A 15,363-nucleotide genomic window follows, 5' to 3' on the forward strand; every position below is an offset into this window, starting at 1 on the left:
GGGTTTATTATGTGATAGAAAATTATCGGTTAGACTGAAAGGAAAATTTTATCAGATGGTGGTGATACCTGCAATGCTCTACGGCGTTGAATGTTGGCCTTTAAAAGAGAAACATAAGACTAAGACAAGTGATGTTGAGATGAGAATGCTTAGGTGGATGAGTGGCTTTACACTTAGAGACAAAATGTGAAATGCTTATATCCATGATAGGGTTGGTGTAGCTTCAGTGGTGAACAAAATACGAGAGAGTCATCTTAGATGGTTTGATCACATTAAACGTTGACCATCTGATGATCGGGCTAGGAGAATATATATTTTAGATTAGACTTATGTTAAGAAAGGTTCTGATAGACCTAGAAAGACTAGGGCATATTCTATAGAAAATGATCTTAATTTATTAGAATAAACTAAAATTTGACACTCAAAATGATGCAATGGAGAAAAAGGATTCACGTAGCCGACCCCACCTAGTGAGCAAAAGACTTCCCGTTGTTGTTGCTCAAGCAAAATATGAAAAAAAAAAAAAACCCAAAATCCCCACCTATATTTTTCAAATAAGAAAAAGTGAATTAGTAGTGAAGCTATTAGTGCTTCATTTATGACCATTAAGTATAGTCGAAGAAAATTCTTTTTCAAGCACTTCAAGTTATGCTTAATGACCACTGAAAAAGAAAGGGATATTTGCATACATACCAAATAACTTTAGTGTATTTACATATTTAACATCCAAATGTTTATATTAAACTTTAAATGTAAACATCAAACTTTAAAAGTGTTATATGTGTGATACATAAAATTTATGTGTACATTTGTCAAAATGATAATGGTAAAAGCGAAGTGGAACATCCACCATGAAGAAGATCGAAGAAAGAGAACATTAACAGTGTCCGTTTAGTCACATCCCACCTCACATCATTCTCTTGCAGAATTTTCTCAGGGAAAAAGAAGAAAGAAGCAGGCTTTTATCCTGCTTTAATCATTAAACAAAGAGAAATTTACATACATACTTTTTTTAATTACATATCTAATGCCTAAAATTTGATATTTACATGTATATCATGTTTTTATCTTACCTGGTTAGACAACTGTTTCAATAGGATTCAGTAGGATGTAACTTTCTAAGAAATATTATTTTTTAGACTAACACCAGCTAATCAGTGTGGTAGAGTAAGAGAAGTTCTAAATTATGGTTTTTTTGGTGAGAGTACAAATAAGGGTCATTTACATACATATTGAAAACTTTTTATGCATCTATACGGCCAGCGCCCAAACATTCGTATTTATGTTCATACTGCTCAAATTTTTAACATCACATAAAAAATGCTATAAACTTTGTATTTCTAAAAGGTAAATACAACTTTCTGGCATAGATTTATGGCACCAAAGTATTAAGAGTGCAAATATCAAACTTTCGGTGTTAGATGTATAAATAAATAATAATTGTGTGGTATGTATGTAAATTTCCCTAAAAATTAAGAGAGAATAATACAAAAGCTTCCACTAAACTATTATTGGTCGTTGGCATGATACCAAAGATAATGCAATAACACACCTTGAAGACGGTATAGTAATGTACCTTGAAGATGGTGCGACAACACACCCCGAAGACAGTACGGGGATATAGCCTGAAGACGGTCTAACTACTGCACCTTGAAGGTGCAGCAACGCATCCCAAAGATGATATAACAAGACACCCCAAGTACAATGTAACTTCCCTCCATGTCATACGTGAGCATTCGTAGTCCACAACTTGTGCAGCTTCCAACATGGGCCTTTGTGGCCTACAGACACTATCTCGGCTCATGCAGCTCCCAACTTTGGCCTCAGTGACTTACATATATTATCTCAACTTATGCAGCTCACAACTCTGGTCTCTACGGCCTACAAAATTTATATTGGCTCATGCAGCTTCCAATCCTGACCTCTACGGCATATAGAATTTATCACAGTTCATGCATCTTCCAACTCCAACATATGTGGCCTACAAACATTATATTAGATCTTGTAGCTCTCAACTCCGGACTCTACAGCCTACGGGCGTTATCTTAGCTCATCTATCTCTCAACTCGGACCTCTGCGACCTATGAACATATTATTGCAACTCACCAACACTGTTTACATGACCAACTACGCCATATGTGGTTCACAGCTCATGAAGTCCCCATCTCCAATCTCTACGGTCTGCGAACATTATCGTAGTTCACTACTACGGCCTATGTGACCAACTACGACCTACGTGGCTCACAGCTCTTGTGGCTCCCTACTACTGTCTCTATGGTCAGCCAATGCTCCTAAAACAACGACCCAAATGACCAACTACTAGCATGACTTTCAACTACGACCTCTACAATAAACTTGCACTGCAACTATCATTAATTCTTCTTTAATGTACAATGTTATTCAATAATAATAATCTCTTCCTTAATTCAGAAGAATTGTGGACTTGTTTATTCACTAGTATATGGTGGATTCTTTCAACTGTCCTAGATCCCATGGTTATTTCTCTTTTCGAGGGTTTTCCACGTAAATATTGATGCATCTCCTCCTTGTTTCTCTTTAACTTAAATGCGTGTTGGGTTTTCATTCAACGCTAAGACGCTAAATAATTTGTATCGCCGCAAATCTTATAGCGCACATATGTTTACACATCAACAATTACATCAATATATATATATATATATATATATATTCAAAAGGAATGGTCGAAGGCTGTCATCATTTGGTGCGCTAAATATTTGAGCACAACACCCTACACACAGGGGGAATCAAACCCGTGACCTGAGGGACTTACGACATTTAAAGATGTTGTTCTACCAAGAGGCCACGGATATATATATATACCCGTGACCTGAGGGACTTACGACATTTAAAGATGGACGTCTTTAATGTGATGTTAAATTTTTTTTATGTTATGTAAAAAAATAGCACAATTTTAATTGTAGACATGTAAATGCAAAAATATTGACATATGCGTGTAAATCCTCTAAAATTTAAACTAATATTAACAACAATTAACTAACAACATTCCCTAGCCAAAATAGTAGATAAACCATGGCTGCCAATCCTGATTATGAATTATTTACCAAGTTACACCCGTTGCTATTTGCTAAAAGGTCCCCTCAATGCTTCAACACTCGTGCTTCATTAGCCGCATTGCCAACTTTTAACAGTTGTTTCGCAAAGCTAATGTTATCAAAGGTTTTCAAATGCGTAACATATTGATTAACCAACAACATTGCTTAGCAAAGTTAAATTAAATATAAAAGTACTGTTACCTCAGCTTATTGATAGCTCAGACATTCTGCATCTACGAGAAACTCTTGTGAGTAAATTGAATCAGAAATTAATAAACAAGAAAGAAAGCATCACAATTATCCCAAGTAATAACTCATATGCATCTGAAATTAAGATATAATACTATATCATTAAATTCTTTGCGAAAAATTCAGTTACACTTTGCTCTGAAAGGTCCAAAAATGAATAAGCTATACCCAAAATTTCCTAGGCAACCACTTCCAATTTCTCCAAGAGCCAAAAGTGATGATAGTGTTCCAACCCATTTATGGTACTATAGTTGTATTCTATTATTGGCATTACAAGAAAACCTTTAACTATCAAAATTAAATTCAAATACAAAATTGACACTTTCGCTCTTTCCCCTCTTTCTCCAACAAGCATAGCTCCCCTTTCTAGAACATTGAAGAACAGGATGATGTCCATCTATCCTCCAAATAATCAAAATAAATCAAATTTTGATTGTGGAAGGGGTGACTAGACAGGGCTTACGGATGGTCTGATTCTGGCAGGCATTCTACTCGGAATTGGAATGCTGCCGCTGGCGGTCGCCATCTCAAAGACCGGTCTTGGAGTGATCGACATGTTGTTCATGGAACACCCAAGTTCAACTTCGTCTTCGTCTTCGTCTTCGTCTTCATCATCCTCATCAGCAACCTCTTCATCAAGACCATCATCACTGCCCTCATCAATGGAGTCCGGATCCAGATCATCCAAATCATCATCACTGTTGAAATTACTGTATGTTTTCCTCACCATGGACCAGAACTCGAAGTTGGGCCTCATGAATCTAAGAAAAGCAGTAGTGTAAGAATAAGTATTATTTCAAGAGGAATTATAAGTGTGAGTTTTCAAAAATATTTATTCATTATGCAAGGTTCTTGTAAGAATAACGAGTAAGAATAACGAAAGCATGGATTTAGCTGCGGCTTAGTTAACAAACCTGTCGGATTGTTTTAACAAGTATGGATCAAAAGGAAAGAACATATCGAGCCTCTCAACCCCGCCAAAACCTCTCGAAAATTCAGACTCCAGCAATTCGTTTTGAATGCAGGACAAGAAAGGTTTCTTTAGTAGATGAGCTGCCATAGCTTGACGTAAGAACTCTTGCACTATTGTAGGCAAACATACCTGCACATAAGGGTTAAAAAAATTTGGCAGAGAATGTCAATCAGAAATCACACTTGAGCCCGACTATACTAGCTATTGAAAATTTCTGTTTTCATAAGCTGTGCTGCAAGGCATACCCTCAAAGGATCCAGAGGATGGCATAAGATTGCTTCTAATGGCAAATGAAAAAGTATTTCCTTGAGCTCTGGAATATCCATCAACAATCGCATTCTGAAGCAAAGTATGTACATTACAGCCTACAATGGAGAAATTCAAAGTGCTGTTAGCTTTAAGTAAAGACAGCAAAGCCATATATCACATGGAAATGTAAGAGTTGATGCCTGCAGAGAAAGAACATAGTATCACACATTACCGGCAATTTATGGAACGTAACTTAAGACAAAAGATAGGTACATTATCGATAATTATTTATGAAAGAAAAACATTTTGGCAACATCACACATTTCGAATAAAGAAAAACTACAGCCATGGCATTTTTCATGTAATGCGCGTGAAAAGAATTAAAGCTGTGTGATGAAAAAAATTTGAATAAAAATGGGTTTGACGGCAGAGATAGATAAAGATGAAATTTTTATGAAACTCTAAGGGAGGACTTCATACCATAAAGAGAGAAGAGGCGGATCTAGAAGTAATTAATTGGATAAACTTTAAACAAAAATTAATGAGATAACAGAGCAGTTAGTTTGCTAGCCACCTTAATCACAACAAAATAACTGCAAGGAGCCTTCTTGAAAGTAATTTATGAAAATTTTAATAATGATAAAAGTTGAAGGAACTGAATTGAATTCGGAGTACACATCTCTACTTATATATCTTTTGGAAATTAAAAGTAAAAAAAAAACATTGTGGCTAGTTTAAGCAACACGAGAAAATGTTTACCTGGAAACCAGCATAAAAGATGCGATGATATTGGGGGTTCTTTATTCTTTCACTTCCAGCCGGTAAATAGCAATAATCATAACACCATTCCACTAACCTAAACAAGCATTGCAAGAAAAGATTTATGAGAATGTTACTAAATAAAGTAAAGGTAGCGTATAAAGTATGCAGCACACTAAGAATGTTTAAGAAAGCAAAAAATACAAGAGCTCAGCGGCCTAAATATTTGTAACTAACCTTTTAACTATGCTGGAAACCACCGCAGAAGAAATAAACCTCGCTCGAGACAAGTAGCTAGCAAGATAGGCAACTGCGCTCATCCTGCAATCATTCCAAAGTATACACATTCAGCACTCTAATTAAGTGTGGAAAGTATGAAATGACAGAAAAATCAATGAAAGCGTTAAAGAACTTGGTAATAAAAATGCAGTAACAACACTAAGTTTTCAAAAGTCAAAATGCTGAAATTTCTGAAATTAATCCAAGCAAAATATGGTTACACACTAGAGAGTCTAGAAATATTTCAAACTTCAGTATAAATGGAGTGAACTTCAAAGCTGTGGAACAAAATTAGTTGAGGGATGGAAGACGACCTTGTGAGGAGTTCAAAGTTTGATATCCAAAGATGGCAGAAAGAATTGTAGAGTTTTGCATCAAAATAGCAAGTAAACTGATTTATTATACATGGACCACCTACATTGAGAAATTTGAGAGATTTTGAATGATTTTTTTGCTAAACTCTAGTGCATGATTATTCATTTATTCACATAGGGCCATACTTATTTAATGCTTAGATCTACTTGATAGGAAACTCTTAATTCATAAGCCTTACGAGATCTATTTGCAACCTTTTTGAACATCAAGAAGGAGATTAATCGACTAAGACACCTTTACATTGGGTAGTTAGATCTAGAAAAATACTTCCAAAAACTAAATAGTGATTGACACACCATTACACAACAAAATCAAAGACTATCTTCAGTCCATATAGAAGGTTTTGAACAACAATCCTAACTGAATCAAATTAGATCAGTACGTATGTATGATTGTGAAATCTCCAATGGAATTAGCATCCATTTTTTTAGTTTCACATCCAACATGATAAATTTTTTTCACAGCCCAAAGCTTGATTTTGCGGTACGGATGATCTTAGCCTTCTTCCTCTTGAGTCATTATATTATTCTCATATCACAAATAAACACTAATGTTAAAACAATCTTAAATTCTAAATTATATACAGTTCGAACCTACCAAAAGCTAAGCAGTTCATTTTAACCTCTCATATCAAAGCTTCGGTTAATCTATTATCATAACAGATTCACCTTCAACTTCTTAATATAAACTAAAATACCAAATCCTGTAGCAGTCTATTAAATAAGTTCAAGATGCCTGCAAATATGTATAAATATGATATCAACTTAGAATCGTACGGAATACTCCAATAATAACTACGAGTGTTAATGCCCTTCTGTATAAATTTTAAAAGAAAGCCCAGCAGCACAGAGAAACATTCAACTTAGAAACTGCACAGTACCTTGAATTTGGATACTCATCTTTCGAAACAAAAGTATCCGTGAGAAAAATAGCAAATTTCAAGCCAGAAATGTCGGGGTCCAGCGAGCAAGCATAGAACATTATGAACTGTGTGACATCAAGCAAAATAGTGTGAATAAATAGAAATTAAAAAGGTAAATTTACATATACACCGCACAATTCCTTTGTATTTACATATATAAAACTTAAAGTTTCATATTTATGATTATAACACTTTGGTATCATAAACTATGCATTAAAATGTGTATTCACTTTTGAAAAGTTAATAATATTATGATTTTTAATATGATATTAAGGATTTGAGTGTTGTCTATATAAATATAAAAATTTAGATGTTAGATATCAAAATACAAAAGAATTGTGGTATGTAGGTAAATGCCCCTAAAAGCCATTAATCATGTAATCATTTATCCTTAACAACGGTTTTTGATACAGATAAACAAAATAGAAAAGGCATACAAGTAAAGAAAGGAAATGAAAAGGCAAATTAAAAAATACCTGTGAGAATTTTGACTTATAAGCATTCAACACAGTTTTTCGAAAGGACTCCATAAGTGTTTCAAATACCTATTAGAATTTATAGAGAAGCCCAAGTTCAACTTCAGCAGATAAGGCAGAAAAATGCAGATGATCTGATACATGGCTCAACTAAAAAAAGTAATAGCCTCTTTGGGATCACTTTCTATTTTCTATTTTTATTTTTATTTTTAGTCTGTTTTATTTTTGTTTTATTTTCTATTTTATGTTTCTAGAAAATGTGTTTCTTAATGTTATGATTTATATGTTTTTAAACACAAAAAATATGAAACATGTTTGGTTGGATTTTTTTTTTAAAAAAAACCATATTTTTTTATAAAATGTTAGGAACACATGCGCTTCAGTATTAAGCTTTGTCATCCATGGCATATACAACGCCTTCCTTGCTCCACCCAACATGAAACATTACCTGTGATTGGGCGGCAGGCACGCGACGGGCAGCCGACCGGCAGCGCCGGTTAGCGGCGTGTGCTGGTGGGCTGCGGCAGGCGGCAGCAAGCATGGCAGGTTGTTTTCAGTGTTTAAAAACATGTTTTTTCTGTTTTGAGTATTTTAAAAACATGTTTCCTCCAAAAAATACAAACATAAGTTTTTGTTTGTTTCCTATTTTTTATTTTCAAAAACAAAAACAAAAAACGAAAATTGATACCAAACAGCCCCTAAAAATTAGGACAAAATAGACAAACCTTCTCCAATCTACGATCAGAAGCTGATGATTTGATATGCTCACAAACAATCACCATAACACAATCTAACTTGTCAGTCAACTTTTGTTTAAGATCTCCAAAACCTTGACCCTGCGGTCAAAAAATATTACATTTAGCAGCAAAATAAACAAATACAGTGCATCTGATTAAGGTTGTATTTGGGACGGCGGTGCGGTGCTGCACCACAGTTTTTCCTATTTTGCAAAATTATTTGTCTGTATTCTCAAAAAACTGCAGCTAAAAGTTACGTTTTACCATCATGCATGGCTACCTACAGTGACTGCTAGAAAACTGATATCTGAGTTTTCCAAAAAAAAAAAAATTGTAATAGCCACCGCAGTTTTTAGAACAACTTCTTCTCCTGCAGTTTTACAGCTGTTTCTTCAAACAGTTGTAGTTGCCCTAAACAGACCCTAAATCTTATTGCAAATGTAGAAGAAACCTTTCTGCAAACTGTTTGGCTGCCAACTGAATTGTTCTCCGCATTGTCCTCCAAGTCTTCCACCTCCATGTCAAATATGCCTCTATTATAATCTTCCGTTAGAATATCCTTCCAAGTTATATTTACCTAAGAATTTAAAAGAACCCCTTATATGATTACCTTATAAGAGAGCCGGTAACAAAAAAGAAAGCATAAGGGAAATCAGAACTCACGTCTAGATCAACAAGCAGTTCGACCACCATTGAAAGCAATGTGCTCTGAAGATATTCTCCAATCTCATTACTTTCCAAACCCAGCATACACTCCACAAACGATAACAACGGCTACAATCAAATGAAAAATCTCACATCAATATAACAAGAATTAAAAAATACTTGATAATTTAGAAATTGTAACACAAAAATATTGAGTAAAGTAATAGAAAAGTGCCTTGACTATTATCATGAGGCCATCTTAGTCTCAAAGTTTATAAAAGTGCTAAATTAGTCCCCATATTATTTTAATGGCGGCAAAAATAATTCCTATAGAAGACTATTTCAGCCCATATTAAAACAATCTGAGACTAAATTTGACATTTTTATAAACTCTGGGACTAAAATGGGGACTAAATTGATATTTTTATAAACACTAGATCTAAAGTGAACCCTGCAAAAGAGACTATTTTGACACTTTTCTCCAAAAATATTGCAATAACAATAATAAATATTGCAGTTACACAAATAAAAGACAAGTTATAAGAATAAAGATGTTAAACAAGCAAAATGAGAGAAGTAATGGAATACATCATGTAGCAGCATGCATGCCTAATTCATAAAAAATATTTTCACAAATTCGAACATCATATGCAGAAGCAACATACATCTATGACCTTTTTTGCTCAGAACGCTGTTTAGACTTAATTTACATAATTTTAGCACAAGCTTAAAAGCTGGCCATACAAAGCGAAATAACTGAACATTTCCCATATAAACTTGGCATGGAGGATGATAATCTTAATTAATGTCAATCTTAATTAATGTCTTCTGTAGAAATATGCACTTCAAACGACAGTAAATGAAAGGCATCAAACATCTAATAAACCATCACGTTTCCAAAATACTGCACATACATTTCTACAAGTACTGCATATCCCTATTGTGCTAAGGATTTGTTTGGGATGGCCTATGCTTTTCATCTTTGTCGATCACCATTTTTTACAAGCAACTTTCCCAGCTACAGTTTCCTGAAGATTAGCTTTCAAAGTAGCTTTTAATAAACAGAGAAAACCTTATGTAATTTTTTAAATCCAAAAAAAAAAAAAAAAAACACTTTGTTCATTTTTTTTTTTTTTTTTTGCAATAAAAGCTATCAAAAACGCATCTTAGATGAACCCTTAATTCCCATTATATTGATGTAATCTAAAATTACAGATGTAAAATACCTACCTAAGAAAGTTGAACATCAGTTGTCATTAGTTTCAATCAAATCAATGTAGAATTTTAATAAATGATACAGAAAGATGCATGTCCGTTCAAGGTGTTATTTTGATGAGGAAGCATACCTTTGTAGTTGAATTTAGCACACTTAAAATTTCAGTTTAAGAAAATAGGAGCAAATTCACCGTTATAGTCTTTTAATGGACTCTAAAGATAATGTATCTGTAGCAATTCGGGACTATATATATAACTAGAAAATAAATGTACCTAAGAAAGGTATGATATTAGAATTAGGTTGTTGAATTGATCATGCTCAATAAAATAACTGGGTAACAGTGAAACCTTACAGCCTTATATAACTAATCATAAAGTGATTTGCCATCAAAAAGATGCTTAAGCATCACAAAATAACAAGAGAGAGAGGTGTAAGAACGTGATAAAATCATGAGCTTGCAAATCATAAACTCCTCTTTCGTCTTCTCAACTTATTGAATACTGAATCAAGAATAATAAAACTATGATTCAAAAGTTTGTAAAGTACTAATCAAGTTTATTAAACCGCTAAACAAAAAATCTCGAGATTTTAACAAGATAATAATAGAACAAGTTAATGTTACACATTTACCGCTTTATTAGCACGGAATGTTGGCATTCTTCTCTCAAGAACATCCTTTAGCTTCAAAGGAGCAAGGGGTACCAAATAAGTGATAGAATACAAAGTTTCATATAACTGGCCATTAATCCTTTTCTTTTCTTCATGCCATCTTGGTTGGTAAACATATCCATGCAACCTTTCCGGTGGCTGAAAATTTCTTACGAGCATCTCTAAGCTATCTTCAAGGAACTCGTCGGGTACAACAGCCTGTTTTGAAGATTCCACATCAAAAAGTAATAAAATCAACCAAACAATCAAAGGAAATTTACATATGTAGCACACAAATTTTAAGTATTTACATGTCTCACACCTAAAATTTCATAGTTGCATACAGAGCATTTGGGTGTTTTAAACCTATACAAGAAAAGGCTTATTTCACTTTTAAAAAGTGATAGGAGTGATATCATTTATGTGATATTAAAGGTTTGAGTGCTATGTGTGTAAGTAAATACATAATAGTTGTGTGCTATGTATGTAAAATTCCGAATAATCAATAAAGTAAACTGGTTGGGGGGAAGAATACCAAGTTAGCGATTAACTCCAACAGAGCAGTTCTGGCATCCAAACCATAATCCCAAATACACATTGAGAAAATCTGGACAAAGCAAGGCAATCTAAACTAAGTCACCAAAAACTGTAATTCGTGATTGTGTAAGGCTATGTAAACATACATTTCTTAGAAGTGAAGCATGGTAAACATTGCTAATCTTGTAGACAACAAGTGATAGTGCCTTCAAAGCTGTCTAGAGATGAAAGAAAAATGAATCAGATTTTTTAAGTCATATACCAAGTAGTATAATATGTAAGATGATAGCCTACCACAAATAGAATCTCTTCATCCAGGTTCTCTTTTCTTGTCGATGGGATTACAATTACAAGGAGTTGTTCGTAGAGATCTCTGTCTCGTTCGGCCACCAAATTTGGAGGCTAGAGAAAGAAAAAAATGTTTAAAACATAAAAGTGTGCTTTAGACAACTCCAATTACTTTGTATGTCATAGTAGATAAAATGTGACATTGAAAGTAAATGAATTAATTTTTTAAACAACATTTCATTATGTATTTTCTGAAAGAAATAGGGAACATTGAAGACGTCGGTGTTTCAGTTTGAATGCTTTGTGTGACCCTAGAATTAACTTGATTTTCCATCTAGCATTTGCGATAGAACTAAAAAAGCTTTACATACATACCACTCATTCCTATGTATATACATATCAAACACCTAAACTTTAATTTATGCATACATACCACCTTACATGTGCATGAAAAGGTGTACTTCACTTTTTAAAACTTAAAATGGTGGTATTTTTTATAAAGATTTGGATGGTATGAATGAAAAAAAAAAGAAAAATTTAGGTGTTAGATATGCAAATACATAGGAATTGGGTGGCATGTATGTAATGCCCCTATAACTAAAAACAAATCTATCCATAGCAGCACATTCTTTGTCTATGAATAAGTTTGAAACATTAAAGAGATGAAATAAAAATAAATATGATTTATGCATACAAATTGCAAGATTGTTGACAGAAGTATACTGCATAATCAATAAACTAAATAAAATAACTTTGCAACAATTATAAAATGCTAAAATGAGACACTGACTGGATACCTTGGCAACCCCTTCAAGTATCTCAGCAATGGAGGAGCATACAGCAGAGTCACTAAGATAGTAATCCTCTACTTCACGCATTGCCATGTCAGAATGCACTGGTTCAACCCCCATATCCAACCTCAAACCAATGATATCAGCAGTTAACGTAGCTGTGCAAAGAAAAACAACAAATGAGAACGAAATTAGTTACCAAAAGCAGTCCCTCAAACTATGATACATAAGGACCTGAAACTCAGTAAAAAAGCAAAACTTGAGGGAAATTGGTTATACCAAAACAAAAAGCCTACAAGGCATATTTCAAACTTTAAAATCAAAGCTTTCTAGAAACGCTGAATTGTGCAGAGAACTCGTGAAATTGTGCAGAAAATAAATTCAAGAGCCTCGAATCACGACATAAAATTTAAAAAGTAAAATAAAATAGGGGCATTTACATACATAGCACACAAGTCTAATGTATTTACATATCTCTCAACTAAACTTTCATATTTACGCATATAGCACTCAAATCTTCAATATCACAACAAAAATAGGACTGTAATCATTTTTAAAAGTGAACTACACAGTTCAATGCATAGATTTAAAGCACGAAAGTGCTATGTATGTAAATATGAAACTGCAGGTGTAAGATATGTAAATACATAAGAGTTGTGTGCTACGTATGAAGTATAAATTTTCAGGGGATCGGCTTCAACAATGAGGAGGCGATAAAACTACTAATTTCTAACAAAAATTGCAATATAATCGCTCAAAGTTCAAAAAATATTAAATTAAACTAAGAAAACACGAAGCTAACAAAGCAGAAAGATTTCCTAGATATCAAATAGTTTATGAAAAAGCAAAAGACAATGTCTTTCAGAGTTCATTAAGGCGAAGAAGAATTAAAAAGAAAGAGAAAACAAATGGCAGTTCATGTGGGGCTCTTAGGTAGCAGGATTTGAGTAGTACTTAACCTAAATGATGTTAAACAACAAAAATGACTTTAAATCCTACAGGATCGTAAATCCCGTTTCTCCTCTGTTATGCCTTAAATCTCGGGGGGTCTACTAAAATCTCGTCGGCAGACGGATTCACGGGATTTTAAGGAACTAAAACGCGGGAAGGGGGTGGGAGTAAGGTGGAGAAAGACGACGGTTACCTTCGTCAATGGTTTCGGTTGGGATAGTTGCTGAAGGAGAAGAAAGATGGGAGTTTCGAAGGTTTTTGTACGCTGCGATCGCAGCTGCGTTCCCAGAAAGTTCTAGTCGCGACTATATCGCTGGGGTTTCGGTCGCTCGAGGAGTAGGGGGAAGGTAGGCGATGGTTTCAGGCTAAACCAGGAGAAGGGGGCGGGAGGCTGGCGAGGGTTTCGGCAGGAGAGGGGAACGTGTAGACGCCAGATAGGTTTCGGATTTTATTTATTTTTTTTTTGAATTAACTGATTAATGATTAATAAATAATTATCAAACAAATTATCACAATCTATATAATAAGTAACAACTTCATAATTAATTAACAGAAAATTAAATTAATACTAATTTAACATTATTTTAAATTTTATTATTATTTGTTATAATAAAAAAATTAATTATTTATTTATTAATGAATATTAAACTATTATTTAATAAATAAATAATTTAATGGAATTATTAGTAATTAATTAATTAATCTAGAGAATAATTATTTTTTAATTGATAAAACTTAATATTTATATCATTACTATATATAATATTAAATTTACACTTCAACTAATTTAAATTTTGAAATAAATTAATATTAAATAATTTAGAAATTCATTAACTCAAATATTATTATATTTAAAATTATAGATTTACCACTTATATTTAAATCCTACTTGCAACCAAAAGTTGCAAAATTTATTCTAAATGACTAAATGAGCATGTTTCACAAAAGGGTTCGTTAGAGAAGAGATTGAACCAATGTTGCTTTATAGTGAACGTCGATAGTTGTAAACGTTTTCATTTGGTGAAGCTATGCATGTCGAAAGTCTCCCATAGTTGTTCGCAAAAATGATAATGTTTTCGTTGTTTCGAACTGCGAAGGAATTTCTTCGTTCCGCTAACAAGTCTTTCAAAAGAACTTTGTTGCACGACGAAGATACTTCAAACAAATAAATTAATGTAAATGAATTAATATTATTTGTGATTTATTAAATTAAATTAAATTAACTTTATAGATTAGTAATCATTGGTTGATTAGGATATTAAATTATATTTATTATAATTTAATTTAGATAATTGTAATTGATATATTAAATTAAATCATATTATTTTTAAGGAGAACAATATTTTAGTACAAAAATGATATGTTATAATGATTGTTTTTGGTGGGCCAAATTAACCCACAAATGCTATTAAGATTATTTTGATCAATTTGATGACTAAAATAGTATACTTCATCTATCAATTGTAGACATCATTAAAGTAAAAAACTATAAAACCGCCACATTAGGCCTAAGTTAGTCGCCCATGTTTGTCAAGAAAACTTTAATAAAACATGTATGTAATGATCCAATAACCTTCCCATTTAAGGGAGAGCAAAACCAGCACTAACTCATGCCAACATATATTTGGATGATGTTAGTAAAAATTGTCAAATGTCCATCCCACAAATCCGATATATTTTAAACTTCTAAAACCAAAGAGTTTTCAAATTATAAAGAATTTTAGAACTTTAATAGCTATCTAGTTAACAATAGTCATTCTCTGTATTCTTGGATTACATTAATCGCACACTAACTCTAGGACACTCAAAAATCTATACTTTTTGTGAGAAAAAAACTACTTGAATCTTGTCCATTTTCCCTAGCTCACTCAATTTTACCCTCCTAAAATTTGTTATGCACTAATTGCTCACAATTGTTCCATAAGTCACTTGGTTTTCTCCATTTCTAAAGGACAATGCTTATCTTAACCATCATACAACATTAACCACATCAATATAAATTTATTCTCTTACATCATATCAATGTCTACTCTATTTTTTATTATTGTGAGGTACATTCAGCAGAATTTTATTCTGTTACATCATACAAGTGCCAAAAGTAGTTTTTATTAAGGGCAAACCTCTAAAATTTTGGATTAAAAATAGTGAGTATTATTTCAATTGATAAAGATTTTTTTCTTCTTTTTATAGGTTT

General features: G+C 33.0%; 1 protein-coding gene across 1 annotated transcript; it reads right to left on the reverse strand.

The window, feature by feature from the left end:
• Positions 1 to 3,399: 3,399 nt before the first annotated feature.
• LOC110031731 (RNA polymerase I-specific transcription initiation factor RRN3-like) lies at positions 3,400 to 13,606 on the reverse strand. The gene is made up of 16 exons (XM_020735093.1): positions 13,363 to 13,606; positions 12,225 to 12,376; positions 11,434 to 11,541; positions 11,286 to 11,357; positions 11,138 to 11,209; positions 10,585 to 10,821; positions 8,757 to 8,867; positions 8,545 to 8,670; positions 8,082 to 8,192; positions 7,357 to 7,425; positions 6,839 to 6,945; positions 5,542 to 5,625; positions 5,305 to 5,401; positions 4,542 to 4,661; positions 4,238 to 4,425; positions 3,400 to 4,084 (listed from the first exon to the last, which is right to left on the reverse strand). The coding sequence occupies exons 2-16, from the start codon at positions 12,336 to 12,338 to the stop codon at positions 3,772 to 3,774; spliced, it is 1,929 nt and encodes a 642-aa protein (XP_020590752.1). The 5' UTR covers positions 12,339 to 12,376; positions 13,363 to 13,606; the 3' UTR covers positions 3,400 to 3,771.
• Between the last annotated feature and the right edge of the window lie 1,757 nt (positions 13,607 to 15,363).

The sequence above is a fragment of the Phalaenopsis equestris genome, unplaced genomic scaffold, assembly GCF_001263595.1.
Source record: "Phalaenopsis equestris unplaced genomic scaffold, ASM126359v1 Scaffold000840, whole genome shotgun sequence".
Lineage (NCBI taxonomy): Eukaryota > Viridiplantae > Streptophyta > Magnoliopsida > Asparagales > Orchidaceae > Phalaenopsis > Phalaenopsis equestris.

Excerpts from the sequence above, each read along its gene's own strand:
- LOC110031731 (XM_020735093.1), bottom strand. The coding sequence starts at position 12,338 with ATGGGGGTTGAACCAGTGCATTCTGACATGGCAATGCGTGAAGTAGAG. Across the intron at positions 11,542-12,224 it reads TACTTGAAGGGGTTGCCAAG|CCTCCAAATTTGGTGGCCGA; the intron begins GTATCCAGTCAG and ends TTCTTTCTCTAG. Across the intron at positions 8,868-10,584 it reads CATTCCGTGCTAATAAAGCG|CCGTTGTTATCGTTTGTGGA; the intron begins GTAAATGTGTAA and ends ATTTGATTGTAG.